At 41.7% G+C, this 23,662-nt stretch overlaps 1 protein-coding gene across 1 annotated transcript in view; it reads left to right on the top strand.

Annotated features, from left to right (window-relative positions):
• The window catches only part of SOX13 (SRY-box 13), a 41,164-nt gene extending 20,020 nt beyond the window's left edge, over positions 1 to 21,144 (top strand). The window contains exons 9-13 of the mRNA XM_018576776.1: positions 10,226 to 10,332; positions 12,739 to 12,835; positions 16,118 to 16,258; positions 20,042 to 20,258; positions 20,823 to 21,144. Coding sequence (XP_018432278.1) covers positions 10,226 to 10,332; positions 12,739 to 12,835; positions 16,118 to 16,258; positions 20,042 to 20,258; positions 20,823 to 21,066 — 806 coding nt within the window. The 3' untranslated portion in view covers positions 21,067 to 21,144. The remainder of the gene's footprint in view (positions 1 to 10,225; positions 10,333 to 12,738; positions 12,836 to 16,117; positions 16,259 to 20,041; positions 20,259 to 20,822) is intronic.
• The last annotated feature ends 2,518 nt before the right edge of the window (positions 21,145 to 23,662 follow it).

Raw genomic sequence — 23,662 nt, 5'->3', positions numbered from 1 at the left:
GCAGGTGCATGCACAGTAGAGATCTATGGCCGGGAGAAAAGGAGAGAGACAGTGTAGGTCAATGCAGGCAGCATGCACGCGGACAGACTCCGTGGAACACAGCAGTCAGCGCTGGAGGGACTCCTGATGAAAACTACTGGAAAGAAGATGATCAGATCAAGAGGCATAATTTAAGGTAAGTCCTTAAAGTAGCATTAGTGTGGAGAATGTGACTTTAATAACACTTGAGTACTTGTCTGTATACTTCTTCATTACCAAGGCATTTTTCAGTTTTCAGTGCTGTGAAAGTTTGACAGACAATATTGGATGTCTGAGTCATTTTCAGAGTAATAAAAACATTTCTTTTGGTTGTATTTAATAACCACTGGGGTTTTTTTCCCCATTTTTTTTTTTTTACTATGTAAATTAAAAAATACCAGAATATTCTGAAATATTTCTTTAGTGCAGGGGTGCCCACTATTTTTCGTCTGGAGATCTACTTTTCAAATGACGAGCTCATTGAGATCTACCAACGAAAAAAAACACCTGCATTCAGGGGCGGGAGGGGGCGTGGCGGTGCATTGAGGTCAATGGCACCGCAGCCAGGCTTCGCAGGCAGGCCCCTCGCCGACAGTGCGATCGCCTGCATTAGTGCCTGTGTTCCAGTCCAGTGCGATCCACAAAAATGCTGCGAGCACTATTTTTGCAGATCGCACTCTACCGGAATGAAGGCACTAACATGCCTGCGTTCCGAGTGTGGGCGATCGCACTGTGGGTGATGCCATTGACTTCAATACAGCTCCACACCCCCTCCCGCACCTGAACGCAGGGAGTCGGCCGGCTTACATTCCAGTGCGCACTACAGGTCCCGGCATCCTGTCCTCCCGTGGTGCTCGTGTGGCCGACGTTGCACATGGGGTGTCCTGCACCTTTCCATCTGCAGCGTCTGACGCATTCAGCTGGCAGCCGCACGAGCACCACGGGAGCATAGCCGTAGCCAGCTCCTTTTGCACCTGAGGCAAGAAAAACATTTAAAAAAATTTTTTTTTTTTTTGGACTATTTTTTATTTTATTTTCATGATTTCTTTCACTTACAGAACGGTTAATATTTTATTTAACGTATCATACAGTCCTAACCTTCTCTAAAACAGTGACCCCTTTATCATTCCAGATTACAGATACTGAAGCTGCATACAGAGTGTGCTGGTTACTACTTAAACCGGCGGCTGTCAGATCCTGGCCGAGCGTCTCTCTCTCTCCTCACTGCTCTGCATTAGTTCTGTGACAGCGGCTCCGCCCTCCCCCGCCACCAGTTCCTTCACTTCTTCTCGGAACCCCGCTGGGGAGAGCAGCGGGGGTCCAGAGAAGCGGCGGGAGGAGAGGACATGGCGATCTACCAGTGATCGCTACGCGATCGACTGGTAGATCGCGATCGACCTTGTGGGCACCCCTGCTTTAGTGTATTAGTGTATAATATTTAGTCTGTGTCAAAGATCTACAAACAATGGACCCTGGTATTCTGACTACCTATCACATTTCTTGTGGCTCTAAAGGGCTAGGACAGTATAAACACCCCCAAAATGACCCCTTTTTGGAAAGTAGATAACCCAAGATATTTGTTAAGAGGAATGGTGAATCCTTTGAAGATCTAATTTTTTTTGTCCCCACAAAAGTTATTTTATTTCTCACACACAGCATGTGCATTCAGCTACTCTTCAGGAATATGGGGATGTCACATGTGTGAACCTTTTTGCTGACTGAGCACAAAATGAAAGGAGCACCTTTAGACTTTCAAATAGCATAAATTATGCAACTGATTTCTGACTGCCTATTACATTTTCAGAGAGCCTGGAGTGCATGGACAGTACAAAAACTCCCAGAATAAAGAAAAAATTATATTGCTGACAAATTTTCCTTGCCAGGTGATCAAGCCTAATGCTGAAAAATTATACTTGCCAGGGAATCAAGCCTGAAAGCTTTCATTACATAGAACTGACAGCAACGTGACTAAATAAAATGGTTGTCACAGTGTATAGATTCTCACACGTGTGACTAAATGATTTTCAAATAGGGCAAATGATGGCTAGTCAGGGAAGACGCACTGATGTCTGTCCCCCTTTGTAAGATTTGAGGAGGCACAGGGGTAAACCTGGCTTTGGCTGGTTGACACTGTAATAAAATGTTTTCTTCGGTGTCTGATGTATATTGTACAATGTATTCGTTGGTGACTGGTGATGCAATGGGTCGGCAGCACAGCTCTTCTCTCTGACACGATCTGGGAGAAGAGGGGGTGCATAGAACTACTTTGTTTACACATATGGTCACTGTGATTGGCCATTACAGTGGATAATCGAAGAATGTCACCAGCACACCAGACCGATCATTACAGCAAGTGTTCATTTATTGACGCATGCTGTCTCTCGTTTGCAAGCGCTTTCGGGGCCACGCAGGGTCCCCTACATTAGGCTCAGCATCTCTGAGCTTGATGAAGGGGACTTTACATGGCCCCGAAAGGGCTTGCAAACGAGAGACAGCATGCGTCAATAAATGAACACTTATTTGCTGTAATGATCGGTCTGGTGTGCTGGTGACATTCTTTGATTATTTATATGTTGGTGGCACCATCCGCTGTCTTTTCAAGCACCCGCTTGCATATTCATATGGGAATCCAGGTAAGGAGGGCAGCAAGGATCTTTTTTCTTGACCATCACAGTGATCACATGTGCTTAAGCTACTCCAATTTGCTTATTCAGTTTTGTCTGTGATCTGAGCAATCTAATGACACCTCACTCGCATACATTTAGCAGGCGTACTGACACTTGAGTGTGTTCTCGGATGGACCGTTTATACAGCAGTACGTACAGTATGTGTTTTATACCACACGTTCTTTCGCATATTGTACTCTTAAAGCGGACCTTTACACTCAAAAATCAAGTTCTAGCAATAAATCCCTCTATGTATGATGATTAAGAATAACATAGACATGTCAGGTGTAAAATGCTGTGATTTTGAAATACTTACTTGCAGAGCATTCATTTCCTGCTTTGAAAGGGCAAAATGACTTGGGTGGGTTGTGAGTGTGCAGACTGCACCGCTTGAACCATACCAGGAGGCTGCACATGCACATATGCATGAGTCTGGCTCACAGAATTGTGCACAGCCGTGTGCCTCTGCGCAGGTCTATGCACCATAGTGCATGCGGCCACCGGTTTGTGTGCGTGCTCACCAGCATTCGCTGGAAAATGTGCATGCGCTCATTACAAGCTGTGGCGCAAAACGGGCTATTTAAGGCTGTGACATCCAAGCATCCAGTGTTAAGTGATCGAGAGCCTTCCTGTGTTCCTAAGATCCTGCGTCTGATTTGTTCATCCATTATCGACTCGGCTTGTTTGACTCTTTTTGCTATTTTGTGCTCCTGTGACTCCGGCTCGTTCCCGACTACTGCTTCTGCCTGTCGCTTGGTACTACTTCACCTGCATGTTCCCGACTTTACTCCTGTTTGTCACCTGTACTAGTCTGCCTCCCTGCTGATGACCCGGCTAGTGTGACTACGGCTCCTCTGCAATCCTGCATCTTCAGTGCTCAGTTCCTGTGCCAGATTCCTACCCGGGTTTTGCTGGCTTCTCGGCCACGATGACATCATTCGGCACTCGTGCCTCTCTGTGTCCCTACGCACATGTACTGCCTTCCAGGGGCTCTGGAACTGGAGCTTCAAGAGAGGCTGCCTTTGTCACCTCAAACTCCACCAAGGTGCCACACACTGATTTATTATGACACCTGACGAAGGAGCTTTCTGTACCACAATATCATTCCAGAATAATCCAGAAAAGAATTCCATACCCTCCAGACTACCATCTGTTATTTTAAGGCAGGAAGTTGTTTTACTGGAACAGAAGGTCTTGTAATTGTGGATGGGGAAGGGCAGAGCTGATATATCATATTGGAGCTTACTGTAGCAGTATATTATGCATTAATGTGTATGCAGGTAGATACAGACCTGCTACAATTTGTAGTAAAAAAAATTGTTCATGGTGGCTACAATAATAGCTATTTTGGGTACAGTCTGATGGTATGTATTATGAATACATTGTAGTACAAATAAGTCACAGGTGGATATATATATCTCATTAATTTCTATGGCCCCTGTTCACACCTGAGCGTTTCGTCATAAGCATGAAAATGCCCGTTGCTGAAAAAAATACATGATCTACTTTTTGGCACATTACGGCACCGTTTGGTCCCATAGACTTCAAGCGTTTTGTCACACAAAGTTTCCCATTTAAGTAAAGCGCTGTAATCTTCCAAAGCATAGCACATGATTTCTTTCCCCCCAGCAACTGGTGTCTTTCTGCTTGCGACAATCGCCTTTTTTTTGCCTTTTTGCGAAACAGTGAAAAACAAGGGAAAGTAAAACTGTAAATAAGCAACCTATTCTACAAATCCTATGTTTTGTGTTAACACCTGATCTGCAGTGCTGTTTGTGCAATGCGTTGGTGTGTGTTGTAATAAAATGATGCAGGCATACATTTAATTGCAACACCGCATATTACAATGCACACCAATGCACCACAACACTTTGCCATGCTCTGCCACACATGGTTAAGTTAATATTTTAAAAAGAAAAAGTAAAAGAAAGAAAAAAATCAAGCTTTGCGATGTTTTCTAACAACATAACACAGCGCATGCGCATACTATACACCACATTATGGTGCATACTGTTGCACATGTATGGTGTGTGGGGGGGGGTTATTTCATTTTTAACTTTTTGTTTATTTAATCTATTTTATTTTTTGCAATACCAACAGGGGGCTTCAGAGAAATATCAGGGGTTTAAACAGACCTCTGATATTTCCCATTTGAAATAGAAAAAGAGATTGAGGACACAGCCTCTTTATAGCTTCAGCCCACTTAAGAAATATGTATCTAGTCTGAGGTACCTCAAAGTCCATACTCCTTTGTTTTATCCTACTTGTGATCTTGTACTTGACAGGACGTTCAGGCAGGCAGAGCTGAGAGAGTTGGAGCCAGCTGTTCAGAAACATAATGACATAAGGCATTGTATATTTGTTTGATCTAGATTTAGTATTAAAAAAGTTTGATAGTTTAATACTACTTTACCAAATAAAAACATTTCTCTTTAAACATGGAAGTTACCCCAACAGTTTCCCCTTTCTCTATATGGGTGCCTGTGTTTCAAACATTTTTGGGGTCACACAACACTTTTCCTATATTCAAGAGCCTGTGTCGTAGAGGGGGGTCACACCAGTTCTCCACAGGGAATGATTCAGGACATTCTATTCCATTATATTCACAGGACTGGGGATTTGGCAGATGGACTTCCTGAATCATCAGTGCTGCATTCCAGGAGAGTGGTCCCTCTGGGTTTTTTTATTTATCAATGGGGATGCAGGACATGGATTTGATTGCAGTATCCAGGGATACTCTGGCAGATGCAACAGATGCCCCCATGGACTCCTGGATGCTGTAATTTCTGATGTACCCACTTCCTTCAGTAGAGTGTCCTTCCTGACTCCTGTGGAGGATGGAACTGCAAGGCATGCTTGTCATCCTGATAGCTGCAAAGTGGCTAAAGATAAATTCTGCATTTAGACCGGGTTCATATCATAGGAAATTCCCTGTGGCAGCTTACGCTTTAACCTGATGTTTCTTTTCAGGGTCTGATCCTGCTTCTCTGTCATTGGCTTTAATGGAATTGCTATTGAAACACAGGTGCTGAGGGGTCTCTGAGACAGTAATTTTCACTACGTTTTGAACCCATTAACTTGTAAGATTTAACACCACACCTGGAAAACTAAATGTTGGTGGTGTGAGTCCCTAGAATTCAGCCCTCTGTTCTACTTTGTTGGGTCCTCTGTGCCCTTTAGTCAGGCACATCTTGGTGATTCTGTGCCAGCATCCTCTGGCAAACAAATCTTTGGTTTAAACCTTTGTTCAGGGGGGTTACCTACATATCTTACTCACATCTGCAATCTCTCCCTTTCTAATGGTGTCGTCCCTACCCCTCTAAAACAAGCATTGGTGACCCCCATATTAAAAAAACCCTCTTTGGGTCCACCAGTCTGAACAACTTTAGACCCATCTCCTTGCTCCCATTTACCTCCAAACTTCTTGAACGGCTGGTCTACAACCGCCTGAGCCACCACTTTAGCGTTAACAATCTCTTTGACACAGAAACTGCACTTCTGAAACTGAACTTCTCAAACCTTTTTTTAACAATCTATTAACTGCTAAAACCAATGACCACTACTCTATACTCATACTTTTAGACCTTTCTGCTGCCTTTGACACAGTTGATCACCCGCTTCACCGTAATAAACTCCAATCCCTTGACCTCCAGGACTCTGCTCTCTCATGGTTCACCTCTGACCTATCTCAGCTCACCTTCAGTGTCACCTACAATTCTACCTCCTCCTTTCCTCTTTCTGTGAGGGTCCCCCAAGGGTCTGTCCTTGGGCTCCTTCTATTCTCCATCTACACTTCTTCCCTGGGTCAATTAATAGCCTCCCATGGCTTCCAATACCATCTTTATGCTGATGACACCCAAATCTATCTCTCCACTCCTCAGCTCACCCCCTCTGTCTTTTCACGTATCAATAATCTACTCACCGACATCTCGGCATGGATGTCACACCACTACCTCAAACTCAATCTGTCCAAAACTGAGCTTATAATATTCCCTCCTCTCCGTGCTCACTCCCCCTGAATTCTCTATCACAATCAGCAGCACTACAATCAACCCCTCCCGTCAAGCCAGGGTACTCTGTGGAATCCTTGACTCTGAGCTTTCTTTTCAGCCTCACATCCAATCACTATCTAAGTCATGCCGACTCAAACACTGTTAAAAAGGGGTGAATTTTAGAAATGTTACAAACGAAACCAAAAAGCTTCTAATTCACTCTTGTGTAATCTCCCACCTTGACTACTGTAACTCCCTCCTTGTTGGCCTACCACTAAACAGGCTGTGCCCCCTTGAGTCTATCATGAATGTTGTTGCCAGACTTCAGTGTTTGCCACCCCTCTCTGCCAATCCCTGCACTGGCTCCCAATTGCCCAACAAATAAAATTCAAAATACTAACAACAACATACAAAACCATCTACAACTCTGCCCCCAGCTACACCTGCAACCTCATCTCAAAATATCACCCAAACCGTCCTCTCCGCTCCTCTCAAGATCTCCTGCTCTCCAGCTCTCTTATTACCTCTTCCCATGCTCGCCTCCAGGACTTCTCCAGAGTGTCTCCCATCCTCTGGAACTCCTTACCCCAATCTGTCCCTCTATATCCTATGCTACCCACCTTTAGGCGATTCTTAAAAACTAATCTCTTCATGGAAGCCTATCCCACCTCAACATAACTGCCCTTTTACTTCCAATAACTAATCTAAACAATTATTACCTTTTGTATCACTTGCCCATCCTACTAGATTTTAAGCTCTCACAAGCGGGGCCCTCCAAACCCTATTGTACTGTAAATTGTATTGTAACTGTACTGTCTCCCCCATTTTGTAAAGCGCTGAGCAAACTGTTGGCGCTATATAAATCCTGTATAATATTAATAATAATATCTTGCGTTAGGCCTCCTTTTGCTCCCTGGGATATAAATTTTGTACTTTTCAGTTTTTCATAAACCTCCTTTTGAATCTATTTGGAAGATTCACTTGCTGACCTCATTCCAGATGGTACCTTTACTCGTAGACATTACTTCAACAAGGAGGGTCATGGCAGCTTCGTCCTGCAAAATGCCCATCATGCACTAATTGTGTTATGGGGCGTCAGTTTATCTTGCTGCTACAGCTTTTTTTAGGATTACTTTTTTATCTGGACATTCCCCACAAGGGTGCTCTGGCGTCTAGTGTGACCATATCTGAATGCATTCACCAAATCATTTCTTTGGTTTTTGCACTAAAACAGCATTTTCTGTCCCTGCTCACTCTACCAAGGAGATGTGTTCTTTCTAGGCCTTTTTAACACCAGGCTTCAGTTTCCAAAGTTTGAATTGCAACTACCTGGTCTTCCATTTACACTTTTTTTTTATTCGGTCAGGTGAATGTGGCTGCTTCAGCAGATACTAGCTTTGGATGTAAAGTCCTGCAGGCAGCTGGGTGATGACTCGCTTCACTTGTCCTTTATGGTTTTCAAGGGCTTGCTTCCCTATTGTTCTGTTGGGTGTCCTTACCCACCCCCTCAAGGGAGGGGTGGGAAAGGACACCCAACAGAAGAATAGTAGTGGAAGGGCTTGATGGGTCCCTCCCAGAGCTCTGCTTTCTGCACAGGCTTTGTTCACCACAGTGGTGATGTCACTGCTACTTTTAGAAGGTAATACCTAAATTTGCAACACATTTGATGCACATAAACTGTTTTTTTATCTTATGTGGCTATATATTTGAATAAACAATTTTTTGACACAATTTGCATAATCACTGGAGTTAATTTACTAAAGGATTATGGTCTGTTTACTTTGCAAAATGTGCCTTAATTTCTCTTAATACATATTTCATTTAATCATGTTCCAGAAAAAAACCCTATAGATTTAATTTCCCTTATACAGTAAACTTCCAGTTATTATGACTAATTTCTGGTTGCTTGAGAGTTGATAGTAACTCTCAAGCCACCACTCCCCCTCTCAGCGCCCCCCCCCCCCCCCCCACAGCCCTATACACTTGCCGGCTAGCTTCCACAGCCAACAGGTGAATGTAAGCAGCTGGGAGCACTAGCCTGACTGCTATTGGCTATTTCAAATTGCAATAGCAGGCTGCCTATTGAAACCCTGCGAATGGCTATTTTAAATTGCAATAGCAGGCTGCCTGTTTAAACCCTGCCCACTAGCAGAGAAGCGAGTCTGGCCCATCTGTTCAGTGAGTGGGTGCAATAGCCAACCTGCTATTCGCTATTGTAATTTGAAGTAGCCAATAGCAGGCTGGCTATTGAAACCCCACCCATTGAGCAGAGGAGTGGACCTGAGAGAGAGTTCTCTCCAAGGTTCACTGCTCTGCTCAGTGGGCTGGGGTGCGATAGTCCGCCTGCTATTGGTTATAGCCAGGCCTAATAAAAACTTCATAAAATATGAAGAAAGCCTGCACTGTGAGTCATGAAAATGTGCACATCTATACATCATCACTTTACTTCTTCATTACCACAGTAAATGCTAATCACTTACAAAGGTGGAAATGGGCTTTAAACGTGTTAACCAAGAATACTTAGGTTTTAGATCTACCAAAAACTATGTAGTGTTTGTAAATATAAAAAAGAGCATTGTTAATGACATTGTACAATTTTATTTTAGCAAATATGGCAAGCTTTACTTTGATCATGTAGTTACTTATATGTTGGATATTGCAGCTAGGCTGCCAGGAGCAACAGTCTGTTAAGAACTCCAGGGGAAAATGTTATTAACCCTTGCAGTGGGGCAACCCCACCGCACTGCAAGGGTTAAGTGCTTTTTTTGTCTCTAGGTGCTAAGAAAATATTACTCTCCAGACCATCCGATCTGGCTTGTTCTTAGACTGTTTAATTAAAATGTCTCTCCCCCTCTGCTGCAGTAGCCTAAGGATCCTAGTGTCATTACGCTCTATACACTGTGGGGGCAATTTATCAAAACTGGAGCAGACATAATCTAGAGCAGTTGCCCATAGCAACCAGTTGGTTTCTCTCTTCACTTTGTTCAGTTAAGGTTTGAAAATGAAAGAGAAACGCTGATTGGTTACTGTGCACAGCTGCTCCAGATTTTGTCTGCTCCAGTTTTGATAAATTTCCCTTTGTGTATAGATGTAAGTACTCCAAATAGCAGTCTAACTGTGCAGCGGAGGAGTAGACACGCCTCTGTGATCACAGAAGCAGGGAGCCGGCTGGTATGGTCTGGAGAGTATAACTTTTTTGGTGGTAGGCCTAATGCAAGGGTTAATAACATTTTTAGCCAGAGTTCTTCTTTAAAATGCACCTTAAAATTATAACCTTAAAATTATATATTCCTTCACATAGAAACCAACTTTCCAGCTACTAAAGTTTTATGTACAAGTTAAAATCTTGAATTAAACACTTTAAATAATCGCCATTTATATTTAGAATAATATAATAATTTATTATATCATGATAATTTTACAAAGATTTGCTATGCAGCCACTATGCAGAACTAAGCATGCATAAGCTAAATTACATTTTTAATATGTTTTGATCATTTTGGCATTGTTTCTTATGTCTTTAACTGTTGATCCATCTTTATTCATTAGGCTTTCTAGGTAAAGGAGACGTAATCACTAAAGCAATACAAGAAGCATGTCAACTTCTTCAAGGAGAGAACATCATTTCAGAGCACCATGAAAACCACAATGTTAAGGTGAGAAGTACAGAGAACAGAGGTGAATATCTTGTGAGGTGATGTTCTGACACACAGGAAGGATGTAGAAGGTACCTTCTAACTTTAGAACCAAAGAGGAACATCTAACAAAGATGACATCACATCTATATAAAAGCTTGGCTGCATTGTGCTGAATACTGGGTGTGCCTTTAAGAAGAACTCCAGAAATGTTAAAAAATCTTACCCTTACAGCAGGGCTATCCCCACATTGCAAGGGTTAAGTGCTTGTTTTGCACTGGGGGCTCAAATAAAGCAGCCTCTTCCCGCTTGCACTCCGGCGGTCTAAGGACCACTGATGTCATCATGGCTAATGCAGGTCCATTATCTTGCATTAGACCTGAGGATGTCAAGCTACATTCCACAGCTGGAGCGGAGGTAGACAGAGGTGAGTGCTGACTGCCACAGGGCCAAAGATCAGGTGAGTATATCTCCTTTTTTTTTTTTTAGCCCCGTAGACTAAACAAGCACTTATCTTTTGCAGTGGGGTTAAGTTTTTAAATTCTTTAAAGAAGAAGTCTCACAAAAAATATTACATTTTTATTTTATCTACCAGCACTGCAGGGCTGTGATCTATCTGCTGGGGCTGCTTTTAAATACGCAGCCTGGCAAAAAAAATCATAGCCCTGCAGCGCTGAGTGATCTCTTGTGAATAGCAGTTCTGATCTCTAGAGCTGCTACTGCTGTTAGAGACTAGTGCTGTCCCTCCAAACTCTGTCTCCTTGTTAGCAGCATGTTTGGGCATCTGTGGCTAAACTATCCGATCATGCTACTTGAAAAAAGCAGGACAGATGTTAAATGGGACCAAGTGCTATGTGCACCTGGTCCCCCGGAGGATGAATTTTTTATTTTATTTTATTTTTAGTGTATTTTCAGTCCCTGTATAAACAATATATTCCTTACTGTGGCACTATGTAACATACAAACATGCAGGATACAAGAGAGTGTACAGCACAGTGTATTTAGTGCAATCATCAGGAGTATGCAACATACGTTGCTGATCACAGCAGTAAACAAAGAACCCCCAAATCAATGGTAGTTAGGGGTAGTAAAGAAAAAAAACTGATTGATTTGCTGTCCAGCAAATGACTGTGAATAATAGCCCTAGAATTATTACTCTCACTCTGGAGTGTGCAGGATTACCAAACATGTAGCAAAATCATCGGGTGGGGGACTTTTACAAAAAAAGTTTTTTTGGGTGTTTTTACATTTATTTTACAAATATATATATACTTAACGTTATTGCTATCACAAAGGCTCACAAGCCACCTACATGATAGCACATTGGAGGTAAAAGGTTCTCTTTGATACCTAATGTCACCTTTGCACTTCAATGAAGCAGTACTAATACCGCTGCTTAATGTAGCACTTACTCCTGGGCTGAGTGGGAGGGCAAACACACTATTTACTTCACCAAACAGGCAAAATTCGTACCAAATTCAGGTTGGGCCCAATTCCGAATCTCATCCTTAGTCTTCACTATCATAAACCATGCTGGAGGAAAATATGTAATATTAGTGTTTTTAGCATGCATTGTATCTTAATTTAAAGAAGAACTCTAGGAATTTTTCAACCCCTGGTGTGGGGCTACCCGTGCACTGCAAGGGTTAAGTGCTCGTTTCTGTCTAGGGACAAAAATAACAAAGTTATACCACCCGAAGCTCCAAGCCGGCTTCTTCCTAGACCGGTCCTTCCAACATCTCTCTTCTTCATCGGTCTAGAGTCCCGTTAATCACCACGTCTATACACAATGCATAGGTGCGAGGATGCTGAGGAAGATTTCAATGCTGTAGAGAGGGGGAAACAGGCTGGAGGGAGTGCTGTTACAGCTAGCCAGCTCAGAGATTTGGCTGAATATATCTTTATCTTTGCACCTAGACTCAAATAAGCAGTTAACCGTTAAAATTGCATTCAAGTATTGACAAAAATGTAGCTTATTTGTGTATCACTTGGCTGTGGATCCTCAAATCATCTCTGAATTGGTGCTGACACTGTCCTTCCTTCTGGAGGGTGGCTACTTTTGATGCCCATGGTACCTGTGTGTGTTGTAAAGTAGCCACCATTCAAAGCTCAGTCCCGTGATAGACTGCAGATTGATAGATTGCAGATGATGATAGACTGCAGATAGATACAGTTTTTCACGTGTCCCTCTCCCTCTATGCAAATCTTGTGCCATGTAGATTGAGTTTTGTAAAGATCTGGGTCCCTCAGAGACAATTAAACTGCTCAGTAATACGCGGCAATAGGTATCTTTTTTTTTTTTTCTGACACTTGAATGTACATAAAAGTTATTTGCTTTAACTGAATCTAGGAGCAATGAGCTTAGCTTGATTTAAAAACAAAAGAACAGCCAGCTCTAAATTTTCTCCACTGTTTTGTGTACTGCAGGAAGTGCTGGACCCTAATCCTGAAAAAGAGGTTCAAGATGAACAATCTCAACAGCAAATTGAAGAAACTCTGCTTCAGTGTAGCGTGGACATTGATGGTAATGCTAAACCTACAGTATTTTCATATGGAACATATCCTGTGCAGGGGAGGACTGAGTTGGGTGGCATGGGGCATTTGCTCCCCAGGCCAGTGCTAATAAGATATGTTAGGGCTGGTGGCCCTAAATGAAGATACTTCCCCACTAAGACAACAATCAGAGCAGTACCTGCAGTCAGTGACATGAGGTGGACATTGTAGAATTACCCATTCCCTGTTTAAACTTGTAATCATAGCTCCTGGCAAAGGGGAAGTCTTTCAGTACCAACTTTTTCTTGCAGCTCTTAGATGTTATTTGACCAAGTTCTAAGAGCTGCAAAAGAAGCTGGTGTTAGAAAATGTGAAAATAAACAGTATGTTAAAATAAAACCATGTTCTTTTAGTAACCCTTCCTTTTCACAATGGCCACCAATTATGGAGGCACCACTTTGTGTTTTAGAGTTATTAATCTGCACTGATCATTGCCCAAAAAAAACAAATACAATGCTGCTCTACAGAAAAAAAATGAAAACATCTAAATGAATATCTTTCCACACCAAAGGTATAGCGCATTTGTAACTACTAAATCATATCCAAAAGATACATCTAGTAAACATTGAGGGGAATTCATCAAAACTGGAGCAGACAAAATGTGGAGCAGCTGTGCATGGCAACCAATCAGCTTCTCTCTTCAGTTTGTTCAGTTAATACTTAAAAATGAAAGAGAGAAGCTGATTGGTTGCCATGCACAGCTGCTCCACATTTTGTCTGCTCCAGTTTTGATGTCTCTCATTGTGTTTAAAAAATATATCCACCGCCTATACAACAAAATATACAAAGTGAATTGTGAAGTCTTATTGTAACCAGTCCTCCCAAGCAAACTTGTTTGATAAAAAACAGTCATTATAAATGTGAAATCTTCTTATTTCAACACCTCCATGATAAACCACTTATCCAAAAAATGTGCAGTACCCCACAACTGCAGGTGTTCAACTTCCTCCTCACTCTGATCTGTTATTCATTCCAGCCACAATTAATTTACCATGATATACAAGAAAGAATCTCCACAAAGGGTAATACCACAAAATACCATCATATTTCATTAGATTTTAAAACATTGATGTATTTCTTATAATATGGATGTATTGGTTATTAAATAGATATGTACAGTCATGGCCACAAATATGGGCACCCCTACATTTCTGTCAGATAATGCACCACTTCGTGCAGAAAATTGCGCCAATTACAAATGTTTAGGCATTCTCATGTTATTTTTCTTTTGTTTGTATTGGTATGACACAAAAAAGTGGAGAAAAAAAAGCCAAATCTGAAACATTCCACGCAAAACTCCAAAAATGGACTGGACAAAATTATTGGTAGCGCAGCCCTTGGAAAAAAAACTGAAGTCTATACATATACATATATATATATATATATATGTGTGTACTTCGGTCTGTGTCCCCTCTGATCCCCGCTGCTCTCCCCTGTTGGCAGAGGCAGTGGTGATCGAAGGGGACACAGAGCTGATTTAGCTGCCGGCGCCCAGCGGTGAGGAGAGAAGCTGCCAGAAGGCTGAGCGAGACATTACGGGGGGAGGACAGCTGTCAAGATGCCTAGAGGGGCAGAGCGGGGAGGAGAGCTCTACTACAGTGATAGGTGGGAGGGGGCGAAGCACAAACATTGAGCAATAGTACTGATCACTCAGTGTTTGTAAATAACTGTCGACATAGTGTTCACTATGTCCCCAGGTATAAATGAACAGGAAGTCCTAAACCTCATTTCCTGCTCATTTATGATTGTGGACACAGTAAATATTTACTATCTACTCACTTTATGAATGAACAGGAAGCAGCTCAATACAGAGGCTTACTGTCCATTCATGACTGGATTGATAGTAAATATTTACTGTCTCCAGATTGTGAATGAACATAAGCCTCTGTACTTAGAGCTTCCTGTTCAATGAGTGCTGGGGCTGTAGAAAAAGAGATTGAAGACTCTGTGTCCTCCCATCTCTTTTTCTATTTTAAAAGGCCCAGAGCCCCTAACAGTAAAGTAAAAAAATTAAAACATTTTTAAAAGGGTTGAAAAAAAGTAATTTTCAGTTTTGGCCTGACAAATTTTGAAATTTCCATTTCGGTCTAAAAATTTCATTTCGGTGCATCCCTAAAGATATATAGCAATCAGCCGTAACATTATGATTACCATGGTCTCCATGCAGCTGATCTTATCCTATTAACTTACAGTACACAGCAAGGCATGATATTTCTGTATGGAGGTAGTCATCATGGTAGAGGCAGGCCTTTTCTGCCTTCTGTCAGAGCCTCCATGAATACAGTGGCTATCACAGTAGTGATATCACCAAAGCTCACTCCAAGTCTCCTTAGACAAGCAGACAGAGACAGCAGTGCCTTAGATTCACACTGCAAATATATAGCTATAAGGCTGTAGGTACAGGAGGGCCTAGGTACACAGATATACCATGAATTGCACTGCTATTTATTAGGAAGAATTCAAGGCAAAATGCCATTTTTTGGTTGCTTAGGCACAATAATTACTTCTAGATGTTACCTATAACATATCTTCCCTTTTCTAGGTCCACTTTAATGTTCATATCTGTATGAGATTTTTATGGGGAAAACAGTAAGTAAGAAGTATTTTTCTGTAGAAGGGGAGTGGCAAATACAGTATGTGCAGTACATACAGCAAATAGGCTAATGTTCGGTTTACCACTTAAGGACTATAGGACTATGGACATGCGTCTGTTTACATCCGATGAACCCCGACTATGGCCAGGTATGGAAAAACAAACAGAACAGAGTTCTGTTTCGGTGGCTCTGATCGGGGGTAATCTGATGTAAATGGACACATGTTTATCTACATCCGACTCTCCATCAACATGGGTTCAGTAATTTCATTTTTTTTCCTCCATCCCAAGATGTGGGATCCCAAGGGCAGTCTCTGCTTGTGCATTGTTACATACGCAAAGATTGTGATCTGTCGGAATAACAAAATATGCCAACAGGTGTGTACAGTCAGGAGCTATCTGACTTAACATGACTTGGATCAGTTGTTTAGGTAGGCCATCATGCTACATTGATGTTGGTAAATTTATGTGATCTAACATACCAAAATTTGACTGTGTATGTGGCCAAATTCAGTGTCCAATTCAGGAGAGAATGCTAGAAAAAGTTTGGGTGTCCTGGATCTAATAGGTATTTTAGTCAGAATTCCCTAAAAAAAGCAAATGTGATCTTTGAGACTTGGGGTAGGTAAACCTCACCCTTTTCTTTATTCTCTATTTTAGGATCTCATCAATTTTCTCATGGATTTGTCAATCACATTAAACGCCCAATGAATGCTTTTATGGTATGGGCCAAAGATGAACGGAGAAAGATCTTACAAGCGTTTCCTGACATGCACAATTCTAGCATCAGCAAAATCCTAGGTGAGAACATTTTGAGAATGTTTGTGTTAAAAAGATATGTCCAACCAATTAGGGCTGCAGCTAACAATTATTTTTATAATCGATTAGTTAGCCGATTATTAACTTCGATTAATTGGATGAAATAAAAAAAAAAATAATACCCTCATTTATTTCAAATAAAATACACAAATGCAGCATTACAGACAAAGTTTACGTCAGAATAAAATGGTATGCACATTTTAAAAAATTGCACTGCACTGGAACGCAGGGCATTGCAATACCAGTGCGGCCGATCACACTGCAAACGGGAGGTGCATTTGGGAACAATTGAAATGCATGGCACCGCAACGCACCTCCTGCAGCAAAATATGTCAGGCCGAAACTGAAAATTACTTTTCCCACCTTTTGTATATAGCAGGGTAGGTATGAGGGGCATCGGGGGAATGCAGTTACAGCGTTCTCTCATCCCCGCTGGTGCTAGCTGCAGTGGTCTGTGTCCCCAGCTGCCTCTGCCAAAACAGGCGGGATGAGCAGCGAGAATTGATAGGGACCCAGAGCACTGCAGCCAGCACAAGCGGGGAGGAGAACGGAGAAACAGATCGGCGGCAACTAATCGATGATGAGAATTGTTGCCAAAGATTTCATTATCGATTTATAATTGATTTCAATCAATTCGTTGTTGCAGCCCAAACATCACAATGTCAATGAGTTTGTTAGCTCTCACGTGGGTGCACTGAGCTGCCTAGTTACTGAGCCATGGGGAGCAGGAAAAAACTGTCAAAAGACCTGCGTAACAAGGTAATGGCACTTTATAAAGATGGAAAAGGATATCAAAATATATCCAGAATCCTTTAAAAATTGCCAGTCATTACTGTTCAATCACTTAAGAAGTGGCAAATTTGGGGATCTCTTGATACCAAGCCAAGGTCAGGTAGACCAAGAAAGATTGCAGCCACAACTGCCAGAAGAATTGTTCGGGATACAAAGAAAAACCCCCAGGTAACCTCATAAATACTTAATCTCATATTGAGTCCAAAAGAGCCCATCATGAAATGTATAAAATTGTTCATTTGGAGTCAGGACTTGGGCTTATAATATAAAAGTTTGGCCCAATGAATAAGAGTCCCCAAACCCAAATTTAGAAAGTATTTTGCAACAGGAGGTCAGATGTCTTATCAGGGCCACCATTACCCTGATGCCCACGTAATCATGCATCACCTGCATATTAGTAAAGAGGGGGCATAAATTAATGGAGGGAAGAATAGACAGGGATAAGGCCTTTCTGGTCAGCTTTACCCAGGGATGTCACTCAAACTGCAGGTTAGCAGTAATTTTTGCCAGTATTTTCAGATCTGAATTTATCAGGAAAATGGATCACAATGTAAATAGACTTTATGGGGCTTGGGTATGAGGACAATCAAGGCCTCCAATCGGGGTCAGGGAGACTTCTTTAAAGGTATGAGAGAACATAGAACACAGATGGGGAATAAATAGGTACGTATTTATACTGAGCCTAACATTCAATAGGAAACCCATCCAAACCCAGCATTTTATCATTTTATTCCTAGGGAAAGAAGGGATAGCCTTTCAATATCATCAATAGTGATGAGCATTTTCAAAAGTGAGCGTGGGGGATCTTATAACAGGTAGAGTGATGTGTGCTAGATAATCATCCAGTTTCACAGAACCTGAGCCTGAGAATTAATGTATAAAGTTCACTATAGAAGTGTGAAGCAGGGGCGTAACTAGAAGTCACAGGGCCCCATAGCAAAACTTTGTATGTGGCCCTGTGATTTCTAGTTGCGCCCCTTGCAAAGCCCACCTGAGATTCCAAACAGCCCACCTGAGCGTGACCCTGCAGAGCCCACCATAGACTCTCTATGGTGGACTCTGCAGGGTCTCAGGTGGGCTGGTCACACCCCTGCACACATCTTACCTCTCAGCCCCGATCCGCTGTCAGCCTCCTCCACGGTTGCTGATGGGCCCCGCCTCCTCCGCCACCGGGCCTCTCTTCCGCTGCTGACGCCAGGCCCTGCCTCCTCCTCCACAGCTGCTGGCTGTCACTGACTCAGCAGTGACTGTGAGGAGGAACGTGCCACTGCATAGATCACTGACAGGTTGTCTGTGATCCGAACAGCGGCGCTTTCCTCCTCACAGCCGCCAGTAACAGCCAGCAGCCTGACCAGGCAGTGACCCAGGCGGCCCGCACGGCATCTGGGGAACCCCTTTGTTCCTTGTCCTGGCCAGGCCCCCCTGGGCCCCATACCGGCCACCTGGTTCGCTTTGGCGATCGTTCCACCACTGTCAGTGAAGGACTTCTTCCATTTGTTCAACTATGCAACTGCAGAGTTCATAGTGCGGGGTATTTTGCAGGGTCTATAGTCAGTTCTAGATAGGCTAACAATTTACTATTTTTGTCTCAGAGTGCAAATATTCTCTCATTTTGGTATAACAATTTTTTTCTGGGTGCAGCGTAAAAGTAGTAAATGATCGTCTCTGGAATTATTCCTTTAGTTTCGAAAGCCTTAAGGGATAGGAGATTTACTGATTTACAGCACTAGTAATTTTGGTGTCAGAGTTTGCATGCTGTGCGAGAGGGGGTGGTCTGAAATTGCTCTTGGTAAATATTTAACCTTCGATACACATGAGAGAACCGTTGTAGATATCAAAACCATATCAGTTCTAGAGAGGATCAAGCATGAAACACTGTTTTATATAAATTCTTCCACTGTTTGCCCTTTACCCACCGGTAATGCTAAGGAATCACAGTTCATTGCAGTGAAAGTGACTGTCCATTATTTGACATGTTGACCGAAATTCTTTCCAGAATACACATAGCTCACTCTCTCAGGCTTGGTTATTAAATACCATCTGTATGTCATGACTGTAACCTAAACATATGGTATTACAATTAGACATAACCAAAATCATAGACTCTATCAAATCTGCTTGTGTACATTCCCAAACTGAACAAATAAAAATATAGATAATTGATCATCACTTCCTGCTTATTCTTGCATAAAACCTATATGAATAATACCCTATAAACATCATAAGTAATATTATTAAGATTTCTAACAGGGTTCAGATACACTTTAAACTGGGAATGATTAAAGATAAACTTTGGGCACAAAAACCAATTTGAATTTGACCCAAAGCGCACAGCGAAAATGACCACACAGTGGTTGGAGAAAAAGGTGAATGTCCTTGCATGGCCTGATCAGAGCCCAGACTTAAACCCCATTGAAAATCTGTGGAATGACTTGAAGACTGCAGTCCACAAATGGTCATCATGAAATTTAACTGAACTTGAGCAAAGAAGAGTGGGAAAATATTGCAAAGTCTAGATGTGCAAAGTTAGTAGAGACATATCCCAACAGACTAAAGGCTGTAAATACAATTTTAACAAGTACTTTGCAAGGCAATGTATATTTGATTGACCTGGATTCATTATTGAAAAAAAGTTTGAGAATTTAATACTACTTTTATTTTTAGGGGACTGAAGTGATACCAAAGGTCTGTGAACTCTAAAGCACTTTAAAATGTGCCATTGCTAAATGAAGAAAAAAAAGTTTCTTGATTAGTATTGTAGATAAGTGGTAATCGTAAATCCCTGCCATCAGTTTACACAGTCACACGCGTTATAGCTGATGAATACTATTGCACTATCGAGGAGAATCCAAGTTATCTGCAATGCTTCTGTAAATTATGAGGTTTTGTAAACTGTCGAAGGCAGTTTATTGGTTTTTCACAGAGTAAGATTTTTATTAAATTATTACATTTTAATTTTTGCTTCTTCACCAGGTTCTCGGTGGAAATCTATGAGTAACTCTGCAAAGCAGCCATACTACGAAGAGCAGGCACGACTTAGCAGGCAGCACTTGGAAAGATATCCAGACTATAAATACAAGCCAAGACCCAAACGTACATGTATAGTAGAAGGGAAAAGGCTAAGAGTGGGAGAGTATAAAGCTCTTATGAAGAGTAGAAGACAGGATTCAAGACATGGATACATAATCACGTAAGTGTGCAAAGACATGCATTGCAAGAGACTGCATACAGCATAGTCTCTTATTTACATAGAAAACAGCTGATATTTACCACAAACTAAAATGACTGTATTTACAATTTTATTTGCACAAGTATTTGTAGATGCCCCATTTTATTTTTAAAAAAAAGCAGCATCTTTTTGCTGCACCCACTAAAATCTTGGCACTCTGATATAATGGTTCACAGGCAGTGCCATTAACCATGCAGAATTAGGTGGCAATACCAGATTTCACCAGCAAACATCCAATGTCAGATAAATATCAGCTGTGAAATGAAGGGTCCTTTCATGTTAGTAGAGATTTTGTATTTTTTTTCTTGGCAAATTCCTTCTCCTACATTAGGCACACAGAAAATGATCTGAGGAAACCACAGTTAACAGTGGGCATGGCCACATCATAATAAAAACTGTGTATGGGTTACATTTTTAGGCATGGTTAGGACAACTGTACGTATACACTGTACATATTATACGATAGAATTTAGAGGTTTCTGAAATCTGTGAACAAGCAGTAATAATAATTTATTTTCTCTTCAGAACACAGGGTTCATCGCAAAATCCCTCATCACCATCAGGGTTGCATTCCCAACCTATAACAAGAACCATGTCCCAAGTATCAACCTCTGACATATACCTGGCCACGGATGACAATATGCCAGTAATCATCAGCACCAGGAGCCTTCAGGACCTAAAAGGAGCTATGTCACATATGCCTGAAATGTATGGTAATTTTGCAGACTCTGGGAAGACCGATGGTGCACTTGTAGTTATACCAGATTAAGTGAGGGTTCACAATATGCATATATGACCTTTCCTTTGTCCATACACATCTTACAAACATGAAGAGATATGCTAAATTACCTAACAGACTCAAAGCATGTTTTCAAATTTCATATACGTCATGAGCATTCCCTCTCTTCTTTGGTGACAGTATTTAACATACATGTTTCTCTCTGTTTCCTGAATAAACATCTGTGGTGCCATTTGGAATAACTAGGTTTAGCTATAGATGGCAGGGTTGTTGATCTCTTATTTTGGGACATCTGTTTATCTGTATATCATCCTCTTTATGGGCATTGTAGAAGAGAACAATGCATTTAGCATTTTAGCCCCCCTCCCCCACCCCAGAAGCAGTACAATATTATCCACACCTGGAGAAGAAATCGGCTTCTTTTCCTCGTCATGGATGAAATCCATACTGTCACAGCCAAGCGGGTTCTGTGGCTGATGCCTTGGACAGACGATTTAATGTCTAAGCAGTCATAGTGTCACAGGTAGGGAATACAGGAGGAATTGGCAATGCACACAAGTTACGCTCATGAAGCCATCAAAAACCAAATCCATTTTGATCCTGTTGGACTCCACAAAGTCATTTGGCTTCTCGGCCATTCACACAGCTGTGGTGAGGCCAGGTTACAATGCTAAACACAGGTCTGGGTGGACAAATGCCAGGATCCATGGGTCAAGTCAGCTGTGCTACAGGGCCATGTTTGGGCATACAAGAAATCTCCTTCAAGGGACTCCTTTGTGCCAACTCTTCTTTGAAATTCCCCCCAGAAGTTGAAAGTACTGCTCCAGTACATTCCAGGAGCAAGGTGCAGTAATCCCTCCTGTTTCAGCAAATCATTTACCACATATATGCTTCCATGGAGGCACCAGGATAATGGAAAACTGAATACTTACCTTCCCATAATTATAATTTCCTGGTGCCTATCCATGGCACCATATATGCCCACCTGTGTTCTGATTTGTTTATAGGAGTTGTCAGCGGTGGGCTCAAACCCTAGTATATATAACTGGTCCTTTTTACACCCCGATTCCCAAAAAGTTGGGACACTGTAAAGTCTACATAAAAACAGAATGCAAGGATTTGCAAATCTCATAAACCCATATTTTATTCACAATAGAAAACATATGAAATGTTTAATCTGAGAAAATGTACCATTTTAAGAAAAAAAATAAGGTATTTTCTAAATTGATGGCAGCAACACATCTCAACAAAGTTGGGACAGAGCCATGTTTACCAGGGTGTAGCATCCCCTCTTCTTTTAACAACACTCTGTAAATGTCTGGAAACTGGGGAGACCAGTTGCTGGAGTTTTTAAGCGAGGAATGTTGTCCCATTCTTGCCTGATATAGGATTCTAACTGCTCAACAGTCCTGGGTCTTCTTTGTTGTATTTTTCATTTCATGAGGTGCCAAATATTTTCAATTGGTGAACGGTCTGGACTGCAGGCAGGCCAGCTAAGCACCCAGACTTTTCTACTACGAAGCCATGCTGTTTTCAAAGATGCAACATGCAGTTTAGCATTGTCCTGCTGAAATATAAAAGGCCTTCACTGAAAAAGATGTTGTCTGAATGAGAGTATATGTTGCTCTAAAACCTTTCCAGATGTGCAAGCTGCCCATTCCATACACACTGATGCACCTCCATACCATCAGAGGAGCAGGCTTTTGAACTGAGTGCTGATAAAAAACCGGAAGGTCCCTCTCCTCTTTAGTCCAGAGAATGAGGCGCCCATGTCTGCCAAAATGAATGTCGAATTTCAATTCGTATGACCGCGGAACAGTTTTCCACATTGCGACTGACCATTTTAAATGAGCTTTGGCCCAGAGAAGATGGCAGTGTTTCTGGATCATGTTCAGATATGGCTTCTTCTTTGCATATTAGAGCTTTAACTTGCATTTTTGAATGACACGGGGAGCTGTGTCCACAGGCAGTGATTTTTGGAAGTATTCCTGAGCCCATGCAGTGATGTCCATCACAGAATCATGCCTGTTTTTAATGCAGTATCGTCTAAGGACCCGAAGATCATGGGTATCCAATATTGTGTTTCGGCCTCGTCCCTTGCACACAGAGATTTCTCCAGATTCTCAGAATCTTTTGATGATATTATGTACTGTAGATGATGATATAGTTAAAGTCTTTGACATTTTACATTGAGGAAAATTATTATGAAATTGTTCAACAATGTGTAGTCGCGGCGTTTCACAGATTGGTGAACCTCTGCCCATCTTTACTTCTGAGATATTCTGACTCTCCAAGATGCTATTTTTATACACAATCATGTTACTGACCAGTTGCCAATTAACCTAATTAGTTGCAAAATGTTCTCCCACCTCTTCCTTGTTAGTACCACTTACTTTGCCAGCTTTTTGCTGCCCTGTCCCAACTTTTTTGAGACGTGTTGCTGCATCAATTTCAAAATTACCTTTTTTTTAAATGGTACATTCTCTCAGTTTAAACATTTTGGTTTATCAGACTTGCAGATCATTGCTTTCTGGTTTTATGTAGATTTTACAAAGCTTCCCAACTATTTTGGAATGGGGTTGTAGTTAGCATACCAAATGTATGCTGCCATGGGTGTACACCATGT

Source organism: Nanorana parkeri, unplaced genomic scaffold (assembly GCF_000935625.1).
Source record: "Nanorana parkeri isolate BGI_ZX_2015 unplaced genomic scaffold, ASM93562v1 scaffold77, whole genome shotgun sequence".
In the NCBI taxonomy this organism is placed as follows: domain Eukaryota; kingdom Metazoa; phylum Chordata; class Amphibia; order Anura; family Dicroglossidae; genus Nanorana; species Nanorana parkeri.
The sequence above is the reverse complement of the archived record's forward strand: the minus strand, read 5'-3'. Positions and strand labels throughout refer to the sequence as shown.